General features: G+C 41.7%; 4 protein-coding genes and 1 long non-coding RNA gene across 6 annotated transcripts; 1 reads left to right on the top strand and 4 right to left on the bottom strand.

Moving 5' to 3' along the window:
- Positions 1-492: 492 nt before the first annotated feature.
- Positions 493-5312, bottom strand: LOC135233235 (survival motor neuron protein 1-like). Of its 2 annotated transcripts, none has more exons than XM_064296573.1 (9): positions 5174-5312; positions 4792-4863; positions 4023-4145; positions 3722-3922; positions 3209-3349; positions 2137-2232; positions 1589-1699; positions 1010-1095; positions 493-642 (listed from the first exon to the last, which is right to left on the bottom strand). In XM_064296573.1, exons 1-8 carry the CDS (start codon positions 5219-5221, stop codon positions 1039-1041), a joined length of 849 nt encoding a protein of 282 aa, XP_064152643.1. In that variant the 5' UTR covers positions 5222-5312; the 3' UTR covers positions 493-642; positions 1010-1038. The 2 variants fall into 2 exon arrangements, with proteins under 2 accessions (XP_064152643.1, XP_064152642.1); XM_064296572.1 differs by having other exon boundaries at positions 999-1095.
- Positions 5313-5408: 96 nt separating this feature from the next.
- On the top strand, positions 5409-6603 carry hspb11 (heat shock protein, alpha-crystallin-related, b11). The gene is made up of 5 exons (XM_064296575.1): positions 5409-5541; positions 5759-5865; positions 5981-6049; positions 6163-6206; positions 6292-6603. Exons 1-5 carry the CDS (start codon positions 5450-5452, stop codon positions 6388-6390), a joined length of 411 nt encoding a protein of 136 aa, XP_064152645.1. The 5' UTR covers positions 5409-5449; the 3' UTR covers positions 6391-6603.
- LOC135233236 (small EDRK-rich factor 2-like) lies at positions 6353-9391 on the bottom strand. The gene is made up of 3 exons (XM_064296574.1): positions 9234-9391; positions 8400-8508; positions 6353-7331 (listed from the first exon to the last, which is right to left on the bottom strand). The coding sequence occupies exons 1-3, from the start codon at positions 9238-9240 to the stop codon at positions 7259-7261; spliced, it is 189 nt and encodes a 62-aa protein (XP_064152644.1). The 5' UTR covers positions 9241-9391; the 3' UTR covers positions 6353-7258.
- A 676-nt stretch (positions 9392-10067) lies between these two features.
- On the bottom strand, positions 10068-10807 carry LOC135233240 (uncharacterized). The gene is made up of 2 exons (XR_010323792.1): positions 10628-10807; positions 10068-10462 (listed from the first exon to the last, which is right to left on the bottom strand). It is a non-coding gene; the product is annotated as an uncharacterized LOC135233240 (long non-coding RNA).
- A 1470-nt stretch (positions 10808-12277) lies between these two features.
- mccc2 (methylcrotonyl-CoA carboxylase subunit 2) lies at positions 12278-21573 on the bottom strand. Its single transcript, XM_064296585.1, has 17 exons — positions 21262-21573; positions 20782-20848; positions 20481-20565; positions 20257-20358; positions 19811-19938; positions 19395-19507; positions 18939-19052; positions 18395-18459; positions 17870-17969; positions 16959-17054; positions 16524-16596; positions 16314-16390; positions 15227-15293; positions 14534-14690; positions 14154-14268; positions 13853-13938; positions 12278-12570 (listed from the first exon to the last, which is right to left on the bottom strand). The coding sequence occupies exons 1-17, from the start codon at positions 21403-21405 to the stop codon at positions 12453-12455; spliced, it is 1707 nt and encodes a 568-aa protein (XP_064152655.1). The 5' UTR covers positions 21406-21573; the 3' UTR covers positions 12278-12452.
- Positions 21574-21781: the final 208 nt, after the last annotated feature.

The following is a 21781-nucleotide window of genomic DNA, read 5'->3' on the forward strand; positions in this document are numbered from 1 at the left end:
TTCGGGTTAAGTGTCTTGCACAAGGGTAGAACAGTAGTGGTGCCCCTGGGAATTGATCTAATAACCTTGAAGTTCCATGCCTAAAGACCTAAGCAGTATAGTACAATCTACCAAGTCTACAATGTATAAAAATACATGTTAGACTTGATGGCTGACAAAACAGAGAGGGTAGAGGACAAAACATGTTAAAGCAAAATCAAAGTAAAAATATCTACATACCAGTTTCCTCTTCAGTGTTAACTCCAGAGACTGTTAAATCATTAAAAATCAAATAGTACGGCAACATAGTTGCAACAAAAAAAAAGAGCACAACACTGCCATCTAGAAGGTGAGACTAAAATACTGAACTTTTTATTGTGATGTTAATTTTATAATATCAAAAACTTAATCTGTTTTTAAACTTTGGTAAAACCTAAAAAATGTTTTATTATATGGTTATTGTATATTCATAATTCATATTCAGGTAACCAGCAGGGAATAAAAACAACTATATGGATACAACAGTTCTTTTATTCCTTCATTTACAAAAAATGTAAAACATCATATAAAAAACAAGGTTACAGTGAGAAAACTTAACATACACAAATCACCTCCTTCCAATAATCATCCATATCCACCACCATCCCTGGCATAGACAAATTCCTGAAAACAGAGACAAGATCAAAATGAACACAAACCCCAACATATAACAAGCAGAACATGACTGTTCTTCAATTAATAAGCTTGTATCTCCACACATAAAGCTCCATAAAGCAAAACCAGCTTCCCATGCATCTGAAGCATAATCAAAGCAGAATGTGCCAGTATAGTGTAATAATTAGGGGACTGGCTTAGGAAAGCCGAACTCATAGCTCAGTGGATGAGGGTTCAAATCTCAGGCGGGGTACTGCCATATACTTAAATAGAGCTGCTTCAGTAAATATCAAGCCGAATAAACTGCACGAAAATAAATATGTGAACTGTTCCAAACAAGGGCATCTGCTGTGCGATTAACTTACCCCCAACATACCTAAGAAAAACCAAAGGCGTGTGAACTCTTCAACTGGGGTCAGGCCTTTTTCCAGAGGTAGTCTCCTCCCTCGCCTTTCTCAACCCCTGCAGAAACCAAGCCAGGGAGAAAAAGGGTTTGGGTCACTGAGAAAGCAAGCTAAACTTTCTGAATTGAACACATAGGATACATGGCAGGCTGCAATTTCTCCATCAGACATTACACAGGAGAATCCACAAAAAAAAAAATAAGAATAATAATTTTGTACAAGAAACCCATTGAAGACCCACAATGGATTCAAACAGTTCAATATAATTTAGACACAAACCTTGATATTTCTTTCTTTTTTTTTAATGATAAAAAGAGAAGTGTCACAGGAATAAGCAAATTCATTGATTTGGAGCCTGACGGAATTTCAACCGGCCACATTTATGAGATTGCTGACCCTCTGAGGAAAAACACTGACGATAGCCAATGAAATATGTGAAAATAATCATGAAGTCAGGTTTAGTGCAAACTCTGCTCAAAGCCGTCTCTGGTCCCCCAAGCAGACACACATGATAGTCACCCACACAGCCTACAGAGGGTAGATGTATATACCATATAGTAGCCGGTGTGGTATCCGCTCATGTACCAGGAGATGAGCATGCAGTTCAGGGCTTCGTCGTCCTGCAGAGAGTCCGAGCACAGAGGAGGGGGCGGGGGTACCATCTGGCCAATAGGAACGGAGAGTTATGCTTCTGCACCCAACAAGAACCCACACTGCTACTGTACTTCAATACATCACCCTTCTATACAAAACAATACGAGATCATATAAACAACTGTAGATCATAATATAATCTATCAAAGAGTCAAAAATACACCATAGACTTCCTCTGAGGCCTACAGCACCAGGCCAGATGCACACACAGCAAACAGAACTGATGCTGTCTAACCCTGTTGCTGGAGTTCTACTGTCCTGTAGGTTTTCATTCAAACAACACACACCTCATTCAACAGCTACAGATCTTGTTGAGATGCTAATTCATAGAATCAGGTGTGGCAAATTAAGGTTGAAACAAAAACTTAACAGACGGTAGGTCTGCAGGAACATGGTTGGGCAGCCCTGGATTATACAACAAAGGGAACATTGGACAGCAGCCTTACCGGTGGGCCAAAGGACAGCGAAGGAGGCCAGCCAGGAGGAGGAGCTCCAGGGTCAGGAGGAGGAGCTCCAGGGCCAGCAGGTCTCCATGACTCTGGCTGCAGGGACAGTGAACCTTTAGCTAGTCATCTACTCCATGGGCATCCCCCACTGATTTGTCAACGAGAGACTAGAGATAGCAGTGTGGCATTACAAGGAAACAGCTTGCTTGCTTACCTGCACAACTGTTTAATTCTTTATTTGTCAGTGCAAATGACACATTTCTAGTCACAGAGCCTGTGGTTTTTTGCTGCTGTTTATGTAACGCAGTTGAACGCTCATTTGCGGAGTTTTGTTCTCGTCCGTACAGCTTACGTACTGCATAGCTTAATGTTCAATAGGGTAGATGACAAGTTGTCAGTCAAGTCAGCACTTGTTGAACTTGCCACCTCTCTTAGGACTATACTTTCCCCATCATGGAAATTACTGCACTTCAATCCTTGATCTTTGCACTCCTATTTCACTGTAATTTGCTCAGGATATGTGGGTATGCCAAATGCCAGTAAACAAACCACCAATAATATAGGTTGGTACAGAGCTGCTAGAAATCCTGTAAACAAACATTAAGTTTCAAATTTAACACCACTGAGGCTGTGTGCAAATTACCCTTAATTGTACCGTAATGGTACATTTAATGTACATTACATTCATCTTGATGTAGTACTTGACTAAATCTGATCTAAAAACTAAGCTATATGAGTTGCCCAGAATAATTGTTTTCCAGGAAAATGCAATTACAGTCTGCTTCATTATGGGAGGTAAAGCAGAGTACAATAACCAACCATTTTGTTTTTCATGGGAAGAATACAGAGCGGTTTGATACACACAGATCTGAAACAGGAAGAAACATGTCTGCATAAATATGGGCTCCGCTGTGCTTCTCTGTGTACTTTTAACTGTGTCTTTTTTTGTGAAAATAGTAATTTGTAGACTAGGCTAATCAATTAGAAATGTGAGGGCTCTAACAACTAAAAGCCAGTATGCAAATTTTGCATATCTTGTCATAAACAAATGGTCAGCAGAAACGAGCGTTACCGGTCTGAAAGTGGACCCTGTGGGTGGGGCAGAAGGGCGGCCCGCAGGCTTGAGTTTGGGTTCAGATTTGGGTCCATGATTGGGCAGCTGCGAGCTCGAACACTTGTCACTCTCGTCCGTTGAGGACTCGCCCTCTTTCACCTGAAGACACACAGATTTCTTACTGTCATTTACCCAAAACTGTCTTTTCAATCACATTACTGGGAAAACCCAGAATCACTTTGCACTTCCTAGTTAACCATAAACCTTTCTAGGGGACCATTTCATCTTTTATAGCCTTTGCTTGCTCCTTTCAATACAACCTGAGAGTCATGCTATTTGTTCTGATTGAGGGACTTTGTCTGGATACCGTAGTATGTGTATCTCATCTTGCTGAGACACTCAGAGTCTGGCATTTCTGACGTGTTCTTCCTCCAAAAGTCAAACATTACCTTTCTGGGAAAAGTAAAAGTAAAACCCTCTCTTAGTCTAAAATATGTTCACCCCACTGACAGGACTTTCTACTGCCACTACCTGATCAGCCATTTTGGCTCCATCCTCCTCCACTTCGGAATTGTCAGACAGAAGATCCACCAGCTTCTGCTCCTCCTCATTTCCATAGGCAGTGTACACAACGGTGCAGGTCCCCTTTTCCTCATCTATTGTGGTGACTGTAGCTGGGTACAATTTACCATCTACAGACCAGAATGCACAGCAGGGCTCCCCAACTTTCCACTGTGAAATAATGAAAAAAAATGGTTGATGATTTCCATTTGAATGTATTTGTCTGGCCTTAAATCACCAAAGAAAAAAAGGTAGTAAGACCTGACCACACCTCTTTTTCGGGGATGGCATTACTTCTCTTTCTACTTCGGTTCTTCTTGTTGCTTTTCCGTTTCTTTCCCGGCTTGCTCTCCTTGGGTGATTCCACACTCTCCTCTTCACCCTTCAAGGCATTCTAATGGTGGGAAGAGACACGTTTCACCATTTTGACAAGAACAGAACATTCAAGGAAGTTAAAGTCAAGTGTAAGTCAAAGCGGGTGAATAGCCTGCCCATTTTGCATAAACAAACATGGAAAGACTATGATTGTGCCAACATCAGAGATTTTTCCTTTGGCATACATTTTCCATAAAGACACAAATGACTTTCGTGCATGTATACATACTGATTGAATTTTCAGAAGTGTTTTATGTCTGAATTGACAGAAACTATTACACACTATGAGCTGAGAAACATGTATGAACTGCTGTACATTGTGTTAAAGTTGTCTTGATATTCAGTTTCAACCTTCAGCAGAGCTGTAAGGAAGCGAACACCAACGTCCAGCTTGCTGCATCTTGACATGTCCGCACATGTGACTTTAATTGCCACAGCCTTCTGAATTATATTTTGGACAACAGCATAAAGCATTCTAATAAAAAACATCACACACCAACTGAATTATGACGGGTGTCTTCAGTGGTCCCTTCAAGTGACTTTAGGCTTCAGTTGTCAGGATGAATAAAGCCTGACCATAGCCTATTCCTTTACCAGGCTCTGTCGTGTCAAAGTTGGATGGCTTTTGTGTTGTGCAAAATGTATCCAGGACATTAGATAGTCACCTTGAATGATGCGACAGCTTTATCATAAGCCTTTATCAAAGCTGTGTCATCCCAAATGTCAGGGTCGTCACTCTGGGGAGGAGAGTGAGAGAGGGGGTCAAAGAAGTTAATGCACAGCAGTGAAGCATAATGATATATTCACAAAAACAATTAATAGCACGAATGGTTAAGTTACTATTCTACTTATTTCAACAGACACCGATCGTTTCCGAGGCCGAACCAGTCTATGGGCCGAACGCAGACGTCCTCACTGGACGAGGTAACGTTGACTCACCGGCAAACTAACGAGCTAACGTACATGTTTGGTCACACATGAAAAACATTCTCATGCAAATTATTATTATAGCCGAACATGGGAAATAATGTACATATGTGCACATACTTTTCCCATTCCTCGCGTGAAAAGCATTTCATTATAAGCATTTGCCATGAAGAAACATATAGCAGCCTGTTCCAATTCGTTGCGATCAGCACCCTGCGTTGTCCTTAAATGATGACGTTATTAAAATGCGACTATTAGGTTTGGAATGTTGGCTTCTGCTGGCTGCTGGGCAACGATGAAGTAGTCAACCCAATTTACCTGCCTGTTAGGTTTACTGGACGTTGTCTAGCTTGTCGGTTCATTTTTGCACATTTCAAGGGATATTTTCTTCGGAACATGATTGATTCCGCATTAAGTTCATTTGGAGCTCAGGTTATTTTATCAGCGTCCAGCGATGAGAATTACCCTCCGGAAAACATAATTGACGGGTGAGTAACATTAACTCTTATTGCTAGCTAGCGTCCTCCAGATTTGATCAATTTAGCCACAACAATATTCATATTTTTAAAATAAATACAATATATACAAGGAAATATACCGATGGACTAATTGGTAAACCATTACACTAGCTAACATAGATAATTTCATCGCTAGCGTTAGCCTGCTGTATTCATGGAAGCTAATATAATCGTATTTCCACTTTAGAAACACAGAGTCCTTTTGGATATCGACTGGCATGTTTCCGCAAGAGTTCATCTTTCGCTTCACAGATACAGTGAAAATGTCCCTCATAAACATTCACTCTTACAATGGTAACGTATGACATTGGAAAATGCCAGCAGCGATTGCATTGTAGAACTACAGTACTCTGTTTTTGTCACTCTTTGACACTCTTGCTGTAACCTGTCCCATTTCCCCCCCGTTTAGTTAAAAATCTTAGAATTGAGAAAAGCACTTCAAGTGATGCGACAGATTTTGAAGTTATTGCACAAAAGGGTAGGCCAAGACATTTTTGCCATTACATTTCTTGGGCTTAAAGCGTACTTCACAATGTATAAAGTATCTAAAATGTGGATATTGTCAATCTAATCATTCCGTTTTCTTACCAGAATTTGAACACACAGAAGGTCACCTACAGGAAAATGATTTTTCGGTAAGTTATGTTTATTTTATTTGCATTAAATCACTACGAATGACTATATATTACAAGTTATTTTTTCTTTTCTTTTTTTTTACAGCTCAGTGGCACTACTGCAACACACTTACGCTTCATCATAACATCTGGATATGATCACTTCGTTTCAGTACACAGGGTGGCCATAGAAGGAACACGATAATAATTCAATGTTAAGACACTAATTATTGTAGGTACTGAGTTTGTTCTGAGTTGGCAGTTTCAGACTTGGGATTATAAAAGTGTTAACAGCTACATCTTGTACAGAATTGTGTATGCATCTTAATTATGTACCACACTGCACCTGCTTCTTTTTTAAAATCTAATTAAATGTCAAAGATTTCTGCTTCAATAAATATTTTTATTTCAAACAAAATGTTTTCAACAAATCCATTTCCGTTTTCTTCATTTTTGGTTACAGATATTAAACAACACTTGGTTTAAAGAAAAAAGCAATCAGCTTTACTTGATTCCAACAAAAGTACAAAGAAAAGTACTTTATTCAGTCTCCTTTTTGTTCTTTTCTTATAAACTTCATGCCAGACTTGATAACTAACCTAACTGACTGCAGAGAATTCAAATGACTGTAATCACAATTACTGTACCATTATGCATTAATTTACTTAAATCAGCATTCAGTAAATTTAACTCAAATCTGGGATGTCATGCATACTAATTACACGAGGCACTAGGTTGTAGGATAAAATTTTATGCCATATTGACAAACAACACAAATCAATTAAATTACAGAGAATTACAACAGCATGGTAAAAAAATAGTGTAATGTAATATATAGGACATTACTTTAAATACTGATCATATTTCTTCCATTAGAAAAAAAAACAGTGACAAAAGAATATACTGTGGTTTAAAAAGTGTGAGTGTACCCTCAAAATAACACACTTGAACCACAAGAATAGTCAGTGTTGATGTGGGAATCGAGCACACTTGAAGAGCCCGAGGTTCAAGCTCAAGGACACCGAATCCTCAGGAATGCGTCGCCCTCGTTCCTTCGCTTCCCGTCTCTTCATTCACTTGGTTTCAGCATTTGGGTTTCTCTTCTCATTCGCTGCTTTTTGCTTCAGCTTCATTATTTCAGCATCGCTGCAGAAGGGATTTGCACGGTTGAGTCAGAGAGTTTCCTTTGACTCTGGGACTGAGAGACGGTATTTAGCTCGGGCAAAGAATTATGATTTGACCTGACAGATGAAGCAAGTTTCAGACCTAAATAAGTAGGTGCCTTAAACTAAAGAAGTCACAATAAGTAGCTTGAATTTTCCCAGTTTGTTGGCATTACAGTATGTTGACTTGTCATATGACTGTGGCTGTTAACATGTAGCTTTCAATTGAGTCTCGTATGCCCATTTTTGCACTGGATGGTTTAGACATCTTCAATAGTCCAAGAAACCCCCTGTGTATACAGATTAGGTTTTACTCTTAAATACCTTTTTTTCTTTCTTTGATCTGCTTTGTGTTGTCTCCTCACCTGAGGAGAAAAAGTTCAAGGTACAGGGAGATCAAGCTAGACATTAATGCAGTTTCCAGTGTGTGACCACTGCAAAACTTTAATCAAATTAGTTGCTTGCTCTTAAAGCAATGCTAAGGTTACACAACGTTTTTAACATTACACAGGCACCTGTTTCTGTTCCACTGGTAGTCATTTAAATTTAAGGCTGGGGGGGAATAAGGTTGGTAGACTGAAAAGGAATAGAATCAGGTCTTCTACGGATATTTAATAAGGGAAGCTTGTTACAGAAATGTTCAGGTAAATGGATGTGAAAATTTACCATGGCTCCTTATGAAAATGTAATGTACGTCCATATTAACATAAATATTAAACATTTCATATCCGTTGAAATGTGTATATTCAATATACTACTTTTGACACTTGCACAGATTCTGTGCTGCAGTTAATTTATAAACAGACAAAACTGGCACATTTCTACCACACATTCAACCATTTTTTCTCCTAGTATATACTACTAGCTTGTTTTCTGTAACTTAACGGAGTCTTAATGTAGTAGTCAAGTTGCAAATATAACGACTAGCACGAGAATTGGCTGCGAATTGGCCGTGTTCGGCCGCGAATAATTTAAGGAGAAATGCAAAGGATAGCAACGGTACGATTTTTACGGGGTTAATTTCAGACTTTTTCTGCCTAATTTCACTCACCGCTGTTTCCTTTGGGCTGCCGAGAGAGAATCGTCCTTTCTTTTCCCTTTTTGATTGTCTTGGGTTTTCTTAATGTTCTTCTGACGGGCGAGTTCGCGCTGGTTTCCACCTGCGTTCATTATAGAAGTACGTACACTTTGCGACCATTGCTTTATTAAATAATTTAGTTATAAACTGTACAGTCTACTTAAGTAAAGATTGTTTTAGAGGCGGCTGGAAGGTTATGTGTAACGTTAATTTTCTTAGCAAACACCCTTATTCACTGAGACTTGCAGCTTACAGTTTTTTTATGTATGTAGCCTATGTATTATCCATTCCATACAACTAAATATAGCTAGTGCGCCCTAAATGGAATATGATCTTGCAATCTCCAGATGTCAAATCCAGCTCATTAGCCAATGTACCATTGCCTAATAACGTCAGAGTATTGAAGTTGAGCCTTTTTAAACATTACTGGTCGTGAGACGCCTAGTCTATTTGCTAGGAAACTAGAATTGTTAGCAATAAGAACAGTAAGCGCACTATGTCCCATGCTCTTGGAGCCAAAGCCCGACGCTGTTGAGACAACACCTGACCGTCACATGCAGTGCTTTACTGCTAAATCAAACGACAGTAGAAAGCAAAATTTAGAAATGACTATTGTGTGGACTCTACAAGCGAACGTTTAGCGTTTAGTGAACATTGATCGGAACATAGTAACGTTAGCATGCACATCCAAGTAAAAGGGTATTTCCTTGGCTGTGATTCTTCGTCCTTAGGCTATACTTGGATAGCTACCGTAGGAATAGGTCCGCCGTTGCCGATGCAAAATTAAAGTGCACAACAAATACTTACGAGTCATATTTATCAGGATATTTTAATATTTTTTCTTTGTGTATAGATCACGATATGCTTTGATATTTTCCTGCATCGAAGTTTCCAGCGGCTTCTTTAGACAGGTCAGCTGTTCCGTGTACGGAAGAAAACGGGGACAGCACCAGCGCCCTCCTTTACCGTAAAACAGGGGAAAGAAGCGCATCTTTCCTGCATCAGTTATCGAGAGAAACCGATTTACGACGTTACCACAGCTCCTAAAACGTCAATGTAGGAAATATATGGGCCTTACTGAACTTAGTTTAACTGAACTCGTTAAAGATGAAAAGGGTTAACAAGTCAAGGACATGGTACAAATCAAACAACTGTCAACTGTGATAGGCTATAGCCTTTCTTGAAAATTAATTCCACCAACCTCGGTCGTGTGGCCATTAAAAGTGATTGATTGATTGATGACCATTATAAGCTATGCCATTAAGCTCACGCGTTTTTCATTTCACGAAAATGCTGTGACATCACGTTGTTTACTCTAAAAATAAGATAAAGTTCAATAATTAGTCTTGCTCATTTAGAACGCGGTCAAAGACCGAAAACCTGGATGAAATCACTGTGCGACCAACAAATATTCCTTCAAAATTACACTGCCTACACTACATTGCAGGGAGTAATTTTCAATCTCCATAGGCTATCCAAATTATAGGCCTACCATTCTGCTAGACACGGAAGAACTATAAAGGACATTGTAGATGGCATTGTCTGGACGTGGGTAAGAGCTGAGCTAGACCTATGTCTGTTCTACAACAGGTTGAACTTGGTTGAGTGATTTTTTTTATGAAAGAAGAAAAACACAGCGTCTTAATGGATTACATTTATTGATGCAATATGTAAAAATGCCAAATCTCCCGTTTCTCATTTAGGCTATTTGACGTCAAATGTTTAAAAAAGCATAAACACAAATGGCAAACTTTACATCGCAATATGAACTTTTGGCCGCGGTCATTATCGAAAAGAAAATAGCTACAAGTAGTGGGGAATTGCTAAACCCTCCACATATGCATTTTTTTCGGATAAACATTTATAATAATCTTTTTTTTGAGTGAAATTATGGTTTATCCTGTTATACTGGGTTTCTGGACAGATAATCACAAACACCTAAGCAGAAATGAATTGCAGGATATTCTGTATGGACAATCGCAGAGTTTCCCGATCCGCGCGCCTTTCCGCAGAGCACACCGCTCACCTGCTTCACACTGGGAGAAGAAAAACGCATTTTAATACGCATGTAATTTAAAGTGTCAAAATTATTTTAAAAGAATCAAAAGTTCAATAGTGCGTTCGAACATACTCAAACACATTATTAGGGTACATACTTCTATTTAAATCAATAGGGAAAAATGCGGCTCGTCAAATCCTACCATTGGCAACTGGCCATATTTCTTCCCGTAAAGTGGAAATCTATTGTTTTTCAGTTTTTCAAGGACTCCTTTCAAGGCACTAATCTGTAAATGTGATAACATAATTGGTTTGTGACAAACTGTGTTAGAAGCAATTCTCCTGAACATGCTACCACACAAATAGACAAACGGTTTAATAAAACGAATCAATACTACATTTAAAACTCACCAACTGCTTTTCGTTAGGATTATATTCTTGTTGTGTGAAATGGTACAAAGACCTCGAATCCAACTCCACTTCTTGGCAGAAAGTGTTGAAAATGAACGCAGCGCAGATCAAGGCAAGACTGCATAAACGGTAGCTGTCCATGGTAATTACGTACGCCGTATCTCGGAAGATCTCTACTACGATTCGGGTTGAGAAGAGATTGGTAGTCTAGTAGGAGTCGACCTCCTTTTATATGCATCACACACCTTTCCAGGCAAAACCGTGACGTCCTGACGCATGCACCACGAACTGGACTCTTTACACCTAATTGTAATGATACCACAAGAATAGATCTTTTCAATCAAATGACAAGGTCCGTGAACGCACGTGTTCATCCAGAGTAAATGAAGACAAAGCAACAGCATAACAGTAAGTCTTATATACAGTATTCTGCCTTACAAAAGCACACAATCAAATCCCTATATATATCAAAGTTTATATATTTATGTGCCATTTCATAGCGGTTGTCAGTAATACCTTTTGTCAAGGCCTTGGCAGCACTGATTTTTCCAAGTGTGATGAAAAATAACAATGAGTATGCAAATGTGTTACTAAAAGACTATTGTTGGAGTCCCAGTTTTACCCATTTGTGATCTGTTGTCAGTTACTTTAATACAAGATTCTGATTCTTCCATATTGTCATCATGCCACCTCAATAATCCTTTTCTTTCATGACCCTGAATGTAACAGAGCCATCCCTGTGAATAGCTCTCAACAGGAACAAATACAGTGACCATTATAACATGTTTTTTGGGGAGCACGGTGGCCACAGTGCCGACTGCCCCATAAGCCGCTTTTTCACCGCATGGTACCGGCTCAACTAGACTTGACTCGACTTTTTTGGTTTTCCATCGGGCAAAAGTTGTGGATAGTACCTGGTACCTGGTACTTTTTTGATATCACCTCCGTCGAGGTTCCAAGCGAGCTGAGGTGATACCAAAAGGTGACCTGAATATACTGCAAACCACTGATTGGTCAGTGCAACGCGTTTCATGCGGCGTCGCTAATAACGACCAGCTACACTGACGGGGGTACTATCTGCAGTGGAAAATGAAGTAGCCTACCTGGTACCAAAAGCTAGTAGAGTCGAGTTGAGTCGGTACCATGCGGTGGAAAAGCAGCTTTAGGGTGATGAGCAATTGATATTTGTGTTCCCCAGAGTATGGGAGGGTTCAGTCAGTTATGTGTCTGCGTTTTATCGCGTTCAACGACCCCCGATGGTTGATTGGGCACCCACAGACTACATGTCAAAGCTGCATATGAAAGGTCTTTCTCCCACTCCACTCTGTGAGCTTATCTTAGCTATTCCAAATTAAGGCGGGAATTGGACATGTTCAGCCGCACCTTGTGTGCCAAATTTGTTTAAGGTTCAAGCAGAAAACAAAAATCAAGGTCATTTCACATTGAAGTTTAATTATTATTTTTTTAATAGGTTCATTTATATTAACTACAGAACAAGTGCAACAAAAATCCATCTCCCCGTATATTGTTAGTACAAAGTTGAAAAATCTATGTGCTGTAGGTTTAGCTTTGTCAGTCAGCCGTCCTGAAGCCGTGGGGCTGTGTTTCCGCAGCAGATCACATTCTGAAGACGCCGAAACGCGTTCTCTGCGTGGGGGCGTTGAGTGCCGCGCTGAGGCTCAGTCCCAGCACCAGGCGGGTGTCGGCCGGGTCGATGATTCCGTCATCCCACAACCTGAGAGGACGATGGGGGGAGGGGCGAGACACAAGGGAGGCTCAACGCCAGCGAACAAAAGCTCTGCCAAGATTCCACTACATTTGGAACTAAACTGTCCAAGAAACCAGGTTTCTGGTACAGTGACATTATCAGAATGATGGCTTGGGTGTAATATTAAAAAAAAAACTAGCTGCTATTTATGTATTTAATAAGAAACTTTTGAGAGATTTTATGTTTATGTTCACTGTTTCTTCAGGTTTAGGTTTTAACACGCAACTTTCCAACAGCAAAAAGGCCTCAAAAACTTTTGAGCACCTGCTGCTTGTGTCTTCAAGGTTCAAACTTAACAGCTGTAACATCAATCCTTGTGAAATATGACAACCATGAATTGATTTCTCATAACGTAAACAACCTGAGACTTGGGAATCGCCTTCAATTAGATATTTCTTGATAAATAAATTGTATTACCCATGCTACAGAGGTACATACAGTATCAAGTTGACTATAACATGCTTACAAGAAGAACATTACACGTTGCACAATCAATGAAATGCAGTCCCTCTTTAAAGACTAACCAATGAAAAAACACATCTATAATGATTATGCACATTGAGGCCGTCTCCTTAATTGACAAAGACAGACTATGATATCCTTGTGACACCAAACAATTGGCCCTACATGAAGAGGAAAGGATATAATTGGCCAATGAGGTTAAAAGGAGGAGCTCTCTCGTAAATCTCCCCTCATGATCTCACTCCGCTGACGCACACTGCAACACGCGAGTGCGCAATGCACGCTGGGAAATTTGTGTGCACAAATCAATGACGTTACTCCCCTTTCCGAATACACAGAGGCACAGCACAATTTGATTGTCTTCAGCGATCAGAACAATATGACCGGAGAATGGGCTTGGGATGCATGACTCCTTCACGGCGTGAGCCCCTCGTACGCGTCTGACGCGCAAAATATGCTCCCCGCTAATGCTAATGCTAAAGTTTTCTTGTGACCCCGAAAGCTTAATATGACTTTCGAATCGGGCTGCTGCTAAAACGTGCAATGATTCACAGATAAGTCAACAGTGACAAAAAGCCCCATAAAAATGAAGGTGAGACTGCCTGTCCGCACCTACTAATTACAGGCACTTAACCGCACACGGCACGGTCTGCGTGTAGCTTTTGTGTTTGTCTCTCCCCACACGTCTTCCATGCCGTAAGGAGCAGGCGGGTGGCGGTTCAGAGACGTGACCGTGCTTCGGCAGAGCGAGGTATGGGGATGAGGAGCGAGGCGAGCCGCGCGTTACCTGGCGCTGGAGAAATACGGGCTGCCCTCCTCTTCAAAGCGCCTCACGATGGGCTCCTTCATGGCCGCTTCCTGCTCGGCTGTGAACTGAGAGAAGCCCCACACACGTGAGGCCACGCCCACCAATATAAACCCCACACACAGGCCACGCCCACCCTTATAAACCACACGCATCAGGCCACGCCCACCCTTATAAACCCCACACACAACAGGTCACGCCATTAGGCTATCACTGCACTTATGGAGTCACACTACTGCAAGTGGAGCCCCAGAGGAAGTGCTTCTGTCCTGAGGGGACTCACCTCCTTTCCCTCCCGCGCTTTCTGGTCCTTCGTGATTGTGGCCAAGACGGTGGCTGCCTGTTCCCCGCCCATCACAGATATCCGAGCGTTGGGCCACATGTACAGGAACCTGGGACTGTGGAGAAGGATGAGAAAAAGACCTCACTTTCCACTGGGAGTGTAGTGCAGATCCATTGGCTCTGTGGCCTCGGGGCAGGGGACATTTTGGCTCTGTGGCCCCAGGACAGCAGGACATTTTGGCTCTGTGGCCTCAGGGGCAGCGGGACATTTTGGCTCTGTGGCCTCAGGGCAGCGGGACATTTTGGCTCTGTGGCCTCAGGGCAGCGGGACATTTTGGCTCTGTGGCCTCAGGGGCAGCGGGACGGGGACCTTGGCCGTACCTGTAGGCCCTGCCACACATGCCGTAGTTCCCGGCGCCGTACGAGCCCCCGATGATCATCGTGATCTTCGGCACGTTGGCGCAGGCCACCGCCGTCACCATCTTGGCTCCGTCCTTGGCGATTCCCCCGGCCTCGTACTCTCTCCCCACCATGAAGCCTTGAACGAGACGCAAAGCCAACCAAACTCAAAGTAAGATGCGAATACAGAACAAACATTTTCAACCCCCGGTTTGGAACAGGAAACAGACCCTGGAGTTACTGCTGTACCGTCCGAGCCTCTGGCCTCCGTATGGACTCCTGCAGCATATGCACCAGAGAGCCTCTAACTATCCTCCACACTGCCAGGCCCACAGCACGGCAGGGGAACCAACAGCAATCAGTGGAGAGGCTAATCACCCACTGAGCCAGCCAGACGGTGCCGGATGTATTGATGGCCCAGATGACTGTAGCAGAAACCACTGGAACCCCTGCACACAAGCTCAGCCTATTCCCAGTCTATCCTTCAAAGGCCACCGTGTTCTTTCACTGCACGCTAAAGACGTAACCCAGGCTCCAATCAGAGGCTGTGGGGACCAGCCTGTAGTCATGGTAAACACTACAGGGAGGCTGGGGATGATGAACAGAAGGTGCCTGTAAATTAAAGAAAATTTTTTTCAGATGTCTCAGGAATTCCATTCCTTTTAGGGCAATCACCTGTTATGTTTTGCAGAAACAGCAGTGGGATGTTTCTCTGGCAGCACAGTTCGATAAAATGTGTTCCCTGAAATAAAAGACAAAAACAAACAAACATTTGCTTTATATTATGAATGAACTTTGAGAACCTGGGGAAACAGAGCATATTTGAAAATGATTCCATGAGGTCCCACGGAATCGCTGACATTGTCATCAAACTGATGAAAATAACAGCTTCTCTAAAAGATGTCTGTACCAGGCTAACTCAAACGATCTTTGGCCCTTCTGTAATTAACCTCCATGGCAAGTGCCACAACATGACAGCCTACAGGCTTGACTGTTAGGAATTTGTTCATCAGGGCCAAAAATCAAACATCAAAACTAAACGGCCAGTTCATGTCATGGAGAAACACAGTGATGTTGAGCAATTCTACTCAAGTTTTAAAAGATAACGAATCTCAAACAAATATAATTCAAGAAATATGTTAAGAATACAAAATTTTTATTTAGTAAGACTTCCAAATTTGTAACTGTGTATGCTTCCAGATCTTAGGTTTGACACTGGCACCCTTGAACTAAACGTGAATCACTTTAGAAAACAACTAGCTTTAACTTCCTGGGTAAAGATGTTTGCTAAACAAGTAAATAACAGGAGTACTATTTAGTATTAGAAGTGGTAATTTATATAATAGTGAAATTGCATTTTTTTATTTATTATTAGTGTACGTTATAAGAACGTGTCTCATACATTGTAAGTTAACTATGGTTATTCTGATTGAATTGGTGCCTGTAGGTTACTCAAGGCTATTAAGGGTTTCTGGCTCTCTAATGAGTACTTAATTCATGGTATTAGTCATCAGAGTTATTTTTGTCACTTTCATAGAGTGAATTTTTTTGTAATATTCAAATATGCTCCTTGAAGGAGCACAAGGGTTTAAGTGAAGCGGGAACAGAGGACCCCAGGAGACTCTCAATCTAAAGAAAACTAAGTCCTTAGAAGTAACAGTTCAAATTTGAAAATGTATTCTAGTGAATCAGTATTCGAAAAAAAGCATTCCATTAATATTGAGAAATGGTGCTGAATTCAAAATAAAAGCCCACGACGTACTTTCTTTGCGGATTCTGAAAACAGAACCCCGTTGTTGCCAATGATTCCCACAGGGTAACCAAATATTCTTGCGAAACCTGGATACAAAAGAGAAAAGAGAGAGAATACGAATGAGCTTACAATGACGGAACCATGTTTTGCACACTGATTTGATAATGCAGTGCTCTTCAGGACAAACACTGCAGGTACGACTTCTTTGTGTCAACTCGCCTGTCACAAGTGTGTCTCCATAGAAGGCCTTGAACTCGTCAAATTTACTGCCATCCACAATTCGCGCAATGACCTGTAAGTAAACATCATTTGCAAAACATCAATTAATATAGAAAATACAACCACAGTGTGCACATTAAATTAATGAGACATGTATCTAAAGGGCAATGTGATAAAATAGAATAAAATAAAATCAGAAGTGATAAAATAGTCTATCCACTTATGGGTCCACTTTTTATAAACCTAAAAAGGATACTTATAACAAGGATAGTAACATGAACAGAATGAATCATGTAAAGGCACTCCAAATACTTAAACCCTGTTTACTTATTTATTTTAATTTAAAAGACTTTATTCTGATAGTACTATTTATTCTAACTGGGGAAGACACAATAGGGGGAAACTAAAATTCCGGTGATGCGGATCATCGAATACCTCTCTGACATCAAAGTTCCGCTTCAGGTTATCCCCGACGATGCCGTACAATTCGTCGGCTGGGAAGAGAGGTGCCTCGGGCGGCTCTACGGTGACCTGGAAAGAGTGACATCAGAGCAGTGACCCCAGACAGGTCACCCCAGAGCGACAATACAATAAACAAACCACTTTATTTGCCTGACAACAACTTTAAAGGTGGAGCTGGAGGCTGGAGCTGGAGTCCTACAGGGCAGCTCATGATTGGCTGTAGTGTCACAGAGGGAGGAAAGGAGGGGCCCAACTGGCAGGGTATCGCCCTCACTGTGCTTCAACAGCCATTCTGTTTGATTGGGAGGCTTTTCAAGAACCACAGTCCTCTGGCAAAATGGCTGAAGGTCTCAGCCAGTGGACTTTAGAGTGAAAAGAAGAGTCTGGCTGCATACGCTTTATAGAATGCTATAGAGGGAACAGGCATGTCATTGTGATTTAGCATTCCAAATGGGAAGAAATTGTAAAAAAATAAATACAAATACATTTTAAAAAAATTGAATAAAAAGGTGTTCCGAGGAGGTATGAATATTAGTGTGTGCTAACACAGGAAGGGGAACAGGACAATCAATTAATGCAGGACAAATGAAGTGTATGCCTCTCTTGCTCTGTAAGTTACCAGCAGACACAATTACTGAACATGTCTGAACAGGGTTCATTATTCTTCAACAAGTTAAACTAAAATTCATAAAATATATTCACAGAAAGGATGGCAAAGCTACATGACAAATGCGTAATTAATAAATGTTTGAATGCTGGACTGTTATAAACTTGAATTAGCCCAAGCTAACCAGTCCCTTTTAGGATAATCTGCTTACGAGAACAGTGAATCCAGAATATGGCCTTGTGTTTCAAACCATCCAACACAAAACCTTTGTGCTTACATCAAGTTTCTTCTGGTAGTTAAGGCTTCGCACCACTTTTCGAGCTAAATGGAGTGCGTGGCTGTCGTCTAAGGCGTAATGGTCAGTGACACCAGACTTTCTGTGAAGATCAAAACCACAGACCATTAGAGCCCATCAAAAACACAGACGCGAATACCTATTTGTAGAAGTACATCCAGTGTATTCTATGCTATTGTTTGCATAGGAAAAGTGTGGAGAGATCAGTTTTGAGGCTACAAGCCAGTTCTTCGGTTATTTAACGTGCATTTAATTAGACGTAATTAATAAAATGTAAATATCTATAGACAAGAAACTTTCAGCAACATAACAATGAATTATTTGCTTATACATGCCACTTTACATTGATTCCAATTTCATAATATTTATATTGTCTATATAGACCGCTGGATAAACAAAGAATTAGGCCTAAATAACTTTCTTGTTGGCAATTACTGCCATTAACAATGACTGTAATTTCGGTCCCCACAAGCCTCTATTAACTGGGTTTATTTGTGCATGAGTCACCTGCAGTGGAGGTCAGCTCCTCCCAGGTCTTCAGCAGACACCTCTTCCCCTGTTGCAGCTCTTACCTGTAAACCACACATACACGTGCACACACACGCACACACGCATTGACACGCACACAGACGTACACGCACATGCACACAGAGCAAGCTTAGATTTAGAGATTAGCTGTATGTTTGAGCTGGGTAACAAAGGCCAGAAAGGTCTCATAATTAGGTTACAATAGGGCCATATGACATTGATAGACGGGCATTGGTAGTCAATTTCATTAGCTTTTGTTAGAGCTGAAAATGCTGTTTTATTATACTCAAATATGGTATGTATGGGTGTACTTCTCTAGCTTCAATAGGGGACATTTCTCTTGTTATCTGGAATTACAGTCTCTTTAAAAAGCGGTGGCTTTGTTTCCACACTGAATGTCGACATACACAGTATTCAAAGTTTGGTACAAATGAACAGTGGAGTGTAATTTCCCACAGTGATCATTTTCAGCTCCTAAGCAGAATATTCACACAGGAAGGGGTGTTTTGTACACAGAACCTACCAGTGGAGGTCCACCGAGGAAGATGGTCCCTTGTTTCCGCACGATGATGCTCTCGTCTGCCATGGCCGGGACGTAAGCTCCGCCCGCTGTGCAGGAGCCCATCACCACGGCTACCTGCAACACAGGACCGTGCAGCTCCAGGAATTACCCATAACCCTCTTCCAAAGCAACAAAAAGGACCAGGAATGCCATCAGGCAGTGATGCAGTAAGCGTGAGCAAGGTTTCATGAAACCACAAATGGGCAAAAGACAAAATATGCTATCAATGACTCCACGATTTGAACCAATCCTAGCGATTCTTTGCTGGGAGCAAAAACCCTTCTGATTTGTCAAAAAGTCAATGATTGATAGCCCATTATAGCTCAACCTATAAGGAGTTCATGGAATCTCACTCTCCTATACTTTCACTAGTCAGGTGAAAGTGACTGGTTCTCTTGTGACTTATATGCTACATACCTGCGCTATGCCTTCAGAGGAGAGCCGTGCCTGGTTGAAGAAGATCCGCCCAAAGTGATCCCGGTCGGGGAACACGTCCGCCTGTCTCGGCAAATTGGCCCCGCCAGAGTCCACTACAATACCACAGTGGAAACAAGAGCCAGGCATTTCAATTAGGCACTAATTATCCTCATAGTGTTTCTTTGGCCTTATCACTGAACTATGTGTTTGCTCATTAGAAAGACAGACTTTGTGGACAGACACCAAAGCAGTAAGGAAGCCAATGACAAAGTTCACCTTTGACTTTAGCAGAGGAAAGTGTGTCACAGGAGAGCAGGGTAATCAAATCCCACTGTTATGCAATCTAACAGTATCAACAGAAACAAAGTTCCACACATATTCCTAGACCACTGACTTAATGTCCAGTTCAGGCTCACCCAAGTAGATGCATGGCAGGTGATTCTGCTGAGCTATTTCCTGGGCACGGAGGTGCTTCTTCACAGTGACCGGGTAGTAAGTGCCACCTTTGACCGTGGCATCGTTCGCAACGATGACACACTCTACCCTGAAATAACAGAGGGGGACATGTGTACATCTGCAACAATCATGGTACATTAACACTCTGATAGGGGAACATGTGCTGCCATATTTACTTTCTCCATGCATACGACCCAAGGACAGGACATACAGTGATAGCTGGACTCTCCATACACGATGCCCAGGGATTTTGGACCTCGTGAAAATATCTCCCATTGGGCCCCACCAACTCAGGCCACCCAGTCCCAGCACAATTTTTTGAGGGCCCCTGTCAGTCAGAGCCCATCAAATCATCCTAACTGCACCCTCCCATACAGCACACCTAACTAGGCTTGTAGTCACTTACCCTGAAACTCGCCCAATCCCCGTTATGATGCCCCCTGCCGGGACCTCCTCCTGTCCATACAATTGGTAAGCAGCAAACTGGGAGAACTCCAGAAAGGGGGACCTGTACAAATAAAACTGCTTGTAAAACTGCATGGCTACTTCAAAAATCATATGGGCAACATGGATAAAGGAAGTAAAGACAAAACTTGGGAGAACTCAAGTGAAGAATACAATTTATTTTACCCAGGGTCCAGAAGTTTGTCAATGCGCTCCCGTGGTAGCAGCTTCCCCCTAGACGTATGAAGTTTTCTTGCCTTCTCTCCACCCCCTAAATCATAAACAAGACTGTTTTATAGTGTAAAAGCATAAATAATACTGAACTGGTGGTTTGCATATTACATTGAACGCTGTGACTTCAGATGAAGGTGACGGTGGGAAAAGTCACCACGAATCTAATGTCAAAGTACATTCGCTTCACTGCAAGACAACATTAAACTACCTGTGACGTTAGATTAGAGCTCCTATGCAAACGGGCATCGCTCACCTAATTTGATTTTCTCTGCCCTGTCCTTCAGCTCCTGGACAATTGCTTTCATTCGTTCATAGTTTTCCTAGAAAGACAAGCAACATTTTCGCTGGGGAACTTAACATTAAAAAGATATTTTAGAAGCAGCTGCCAGCAAGCTAACATTGACGATTACAGTTGTTTCCAGTGATTTTCCGATTAATAAAGTATTAATATCAACCTTGAGTTCCTCACTACCTGCATTAACTGTGACCGCTTTGGAGAAAATGGTGAATGTCGGGATATTAGCTAACTAGCTACAACTGACAAGCTGTTGCATGATTTACGTCCGACTTACATCTTCTTGTCAATGGCTTCATATCGTTACAATTTCACTCTTAAGAAATGAGCGAAAAATCCATTTGGGCCCCATCTGCAGTTTCCGGCACGCCCGCATGTCAAGACACTTTTATCGGACATAGGTTTGCAGAAGAGTCCGAGGCTTTAGGCACGGCCTACCTGGAAAAGCGGCGACTGTGCATCGGGCTGCGAGCCGAGTGTGGCTACTCTATCCCCGTGGTAGAGTCGCGATAGGGTGGCTGGTACCGTCCTCGTGCATCGGAGCAGACACAGCGTCGATGGCCGAAGTGTGTGTAAAATCATTCTTAATGCAGCATATGTTTGCTAAACATATGCCTAAAATAAATTACATCCAATGGTGTTTGAACCGTTCCCTGTGTAGTCGTTGGACCGGTCAGGGCTCTACAGAGTTAACAGTACAATACTAATTCCCACCCCCGAACTGCGACAGCAAATGACAGCGTTCGGAAGGGAACGGCCCACCGCCACAAGCAGCGTGTTAGCTTGCTGGAATTCACATTTTGGAATGGTTGTTTATGGAAGTATAAACCTTCCCCTGCAGGGAAGTGATGAAAAACAGGTGAATTTGAGATGCAGGAGAGTATCTTGCACACCATCAGAGGTTGCTGCTTATCTTAGTATTTCTGCAGGGATGAAACATAACTAAAGATGGACTGTA

Source organism: Anguilla rostrata, chromosome 10, assembly GCF_018555375.3.
Source record: "Anguilla rostrata isolate EN2019 chromosome 10, ASM1855537v3, whole genome shotgun sequence".
Lineage (NCBI taxonomy): Eukaryota > Metazoa > Chordata > Actinopteri > Anguilliformes > Anguillidae > Anguilla > Anguilla rostrata.

Excerpts from the sequence above, each read along its gene's own strand:
- LOC135233235 (XM_064296573.1), bottom strand. The coding sequence starts at position 5,221 with ATGGCAAATGCTTATAATGAAATGCTTTTCACGCGAGGAATGGGAAAA. Across the intron at positions 4,864-5,173 it reads TCACGCGAGGAATGGGAAAA|AGTGACGACCCTGACATTTG; the intron begins GTATGTGCACAT and ends TCTCCTCCCCAG. Across the intron at positions 4,146-4,791 it reads AAGCTGTCGCATCATTCAAG|AATGCCTTGAAGGGTGAAGA; the intron begins GTGACTATCTAA and ends TCCCACCATTAG.
- hspb11 (XM_064296575.1), top strand. The coding sequence starts at position 5,450 with ATGATTGATTCCGCATTAAGTTCATTTGGAGCTCAGGTTATTTTATCA. Across the intron at positions 5,866-5,980 it reads AAACATTCACTCTTACAATG|TTAAAAATCTTAGAATTGAG; the intron begins GTAACGTATGAC and ends CCCCCCGTTTAG. Across the intron at positions 6,050-6,162 it reads TGAAGTTATTGCACAAAAGG|AATTTGAACACACAGAAGGT; the intron begins GTAGGCCAAGAC and ends TTTTCTTACCAG.
- LOC135233236 (XM_064296574.1), bottom strand. Across the intron at positions 7,332-8,399 it reads GCAGCCCAAAGGAAACAGCG|CGATGCTGAAATAATGAAGC; the intron begins GTGAGTGAAATT and ends TCCCTTCTGCAG.
- mccc2 (XM_064296585.1), bottom strand. The coding sequence starts at position 21,405 with ATGATTTTACACACACTTCGGCCATCGACGCTGTGTCTGCTCCGATGC. Across the intron at positions 17,970-18,394 it reads GGAGCTGACCTCCACTGCAG|AAAGTCTGGTGTCACTGACC; the intron begins GTGACTCATGCA and ends TGATCTTCACAG. Across the intron at positions 12,571-13,852 it reads CCGTATTTCTCCAGCGCCAG|GTTGTGGGATGACGGAATCA; the intron begins GTAACGCGCGGC and ends TCGTCCTCTCAG.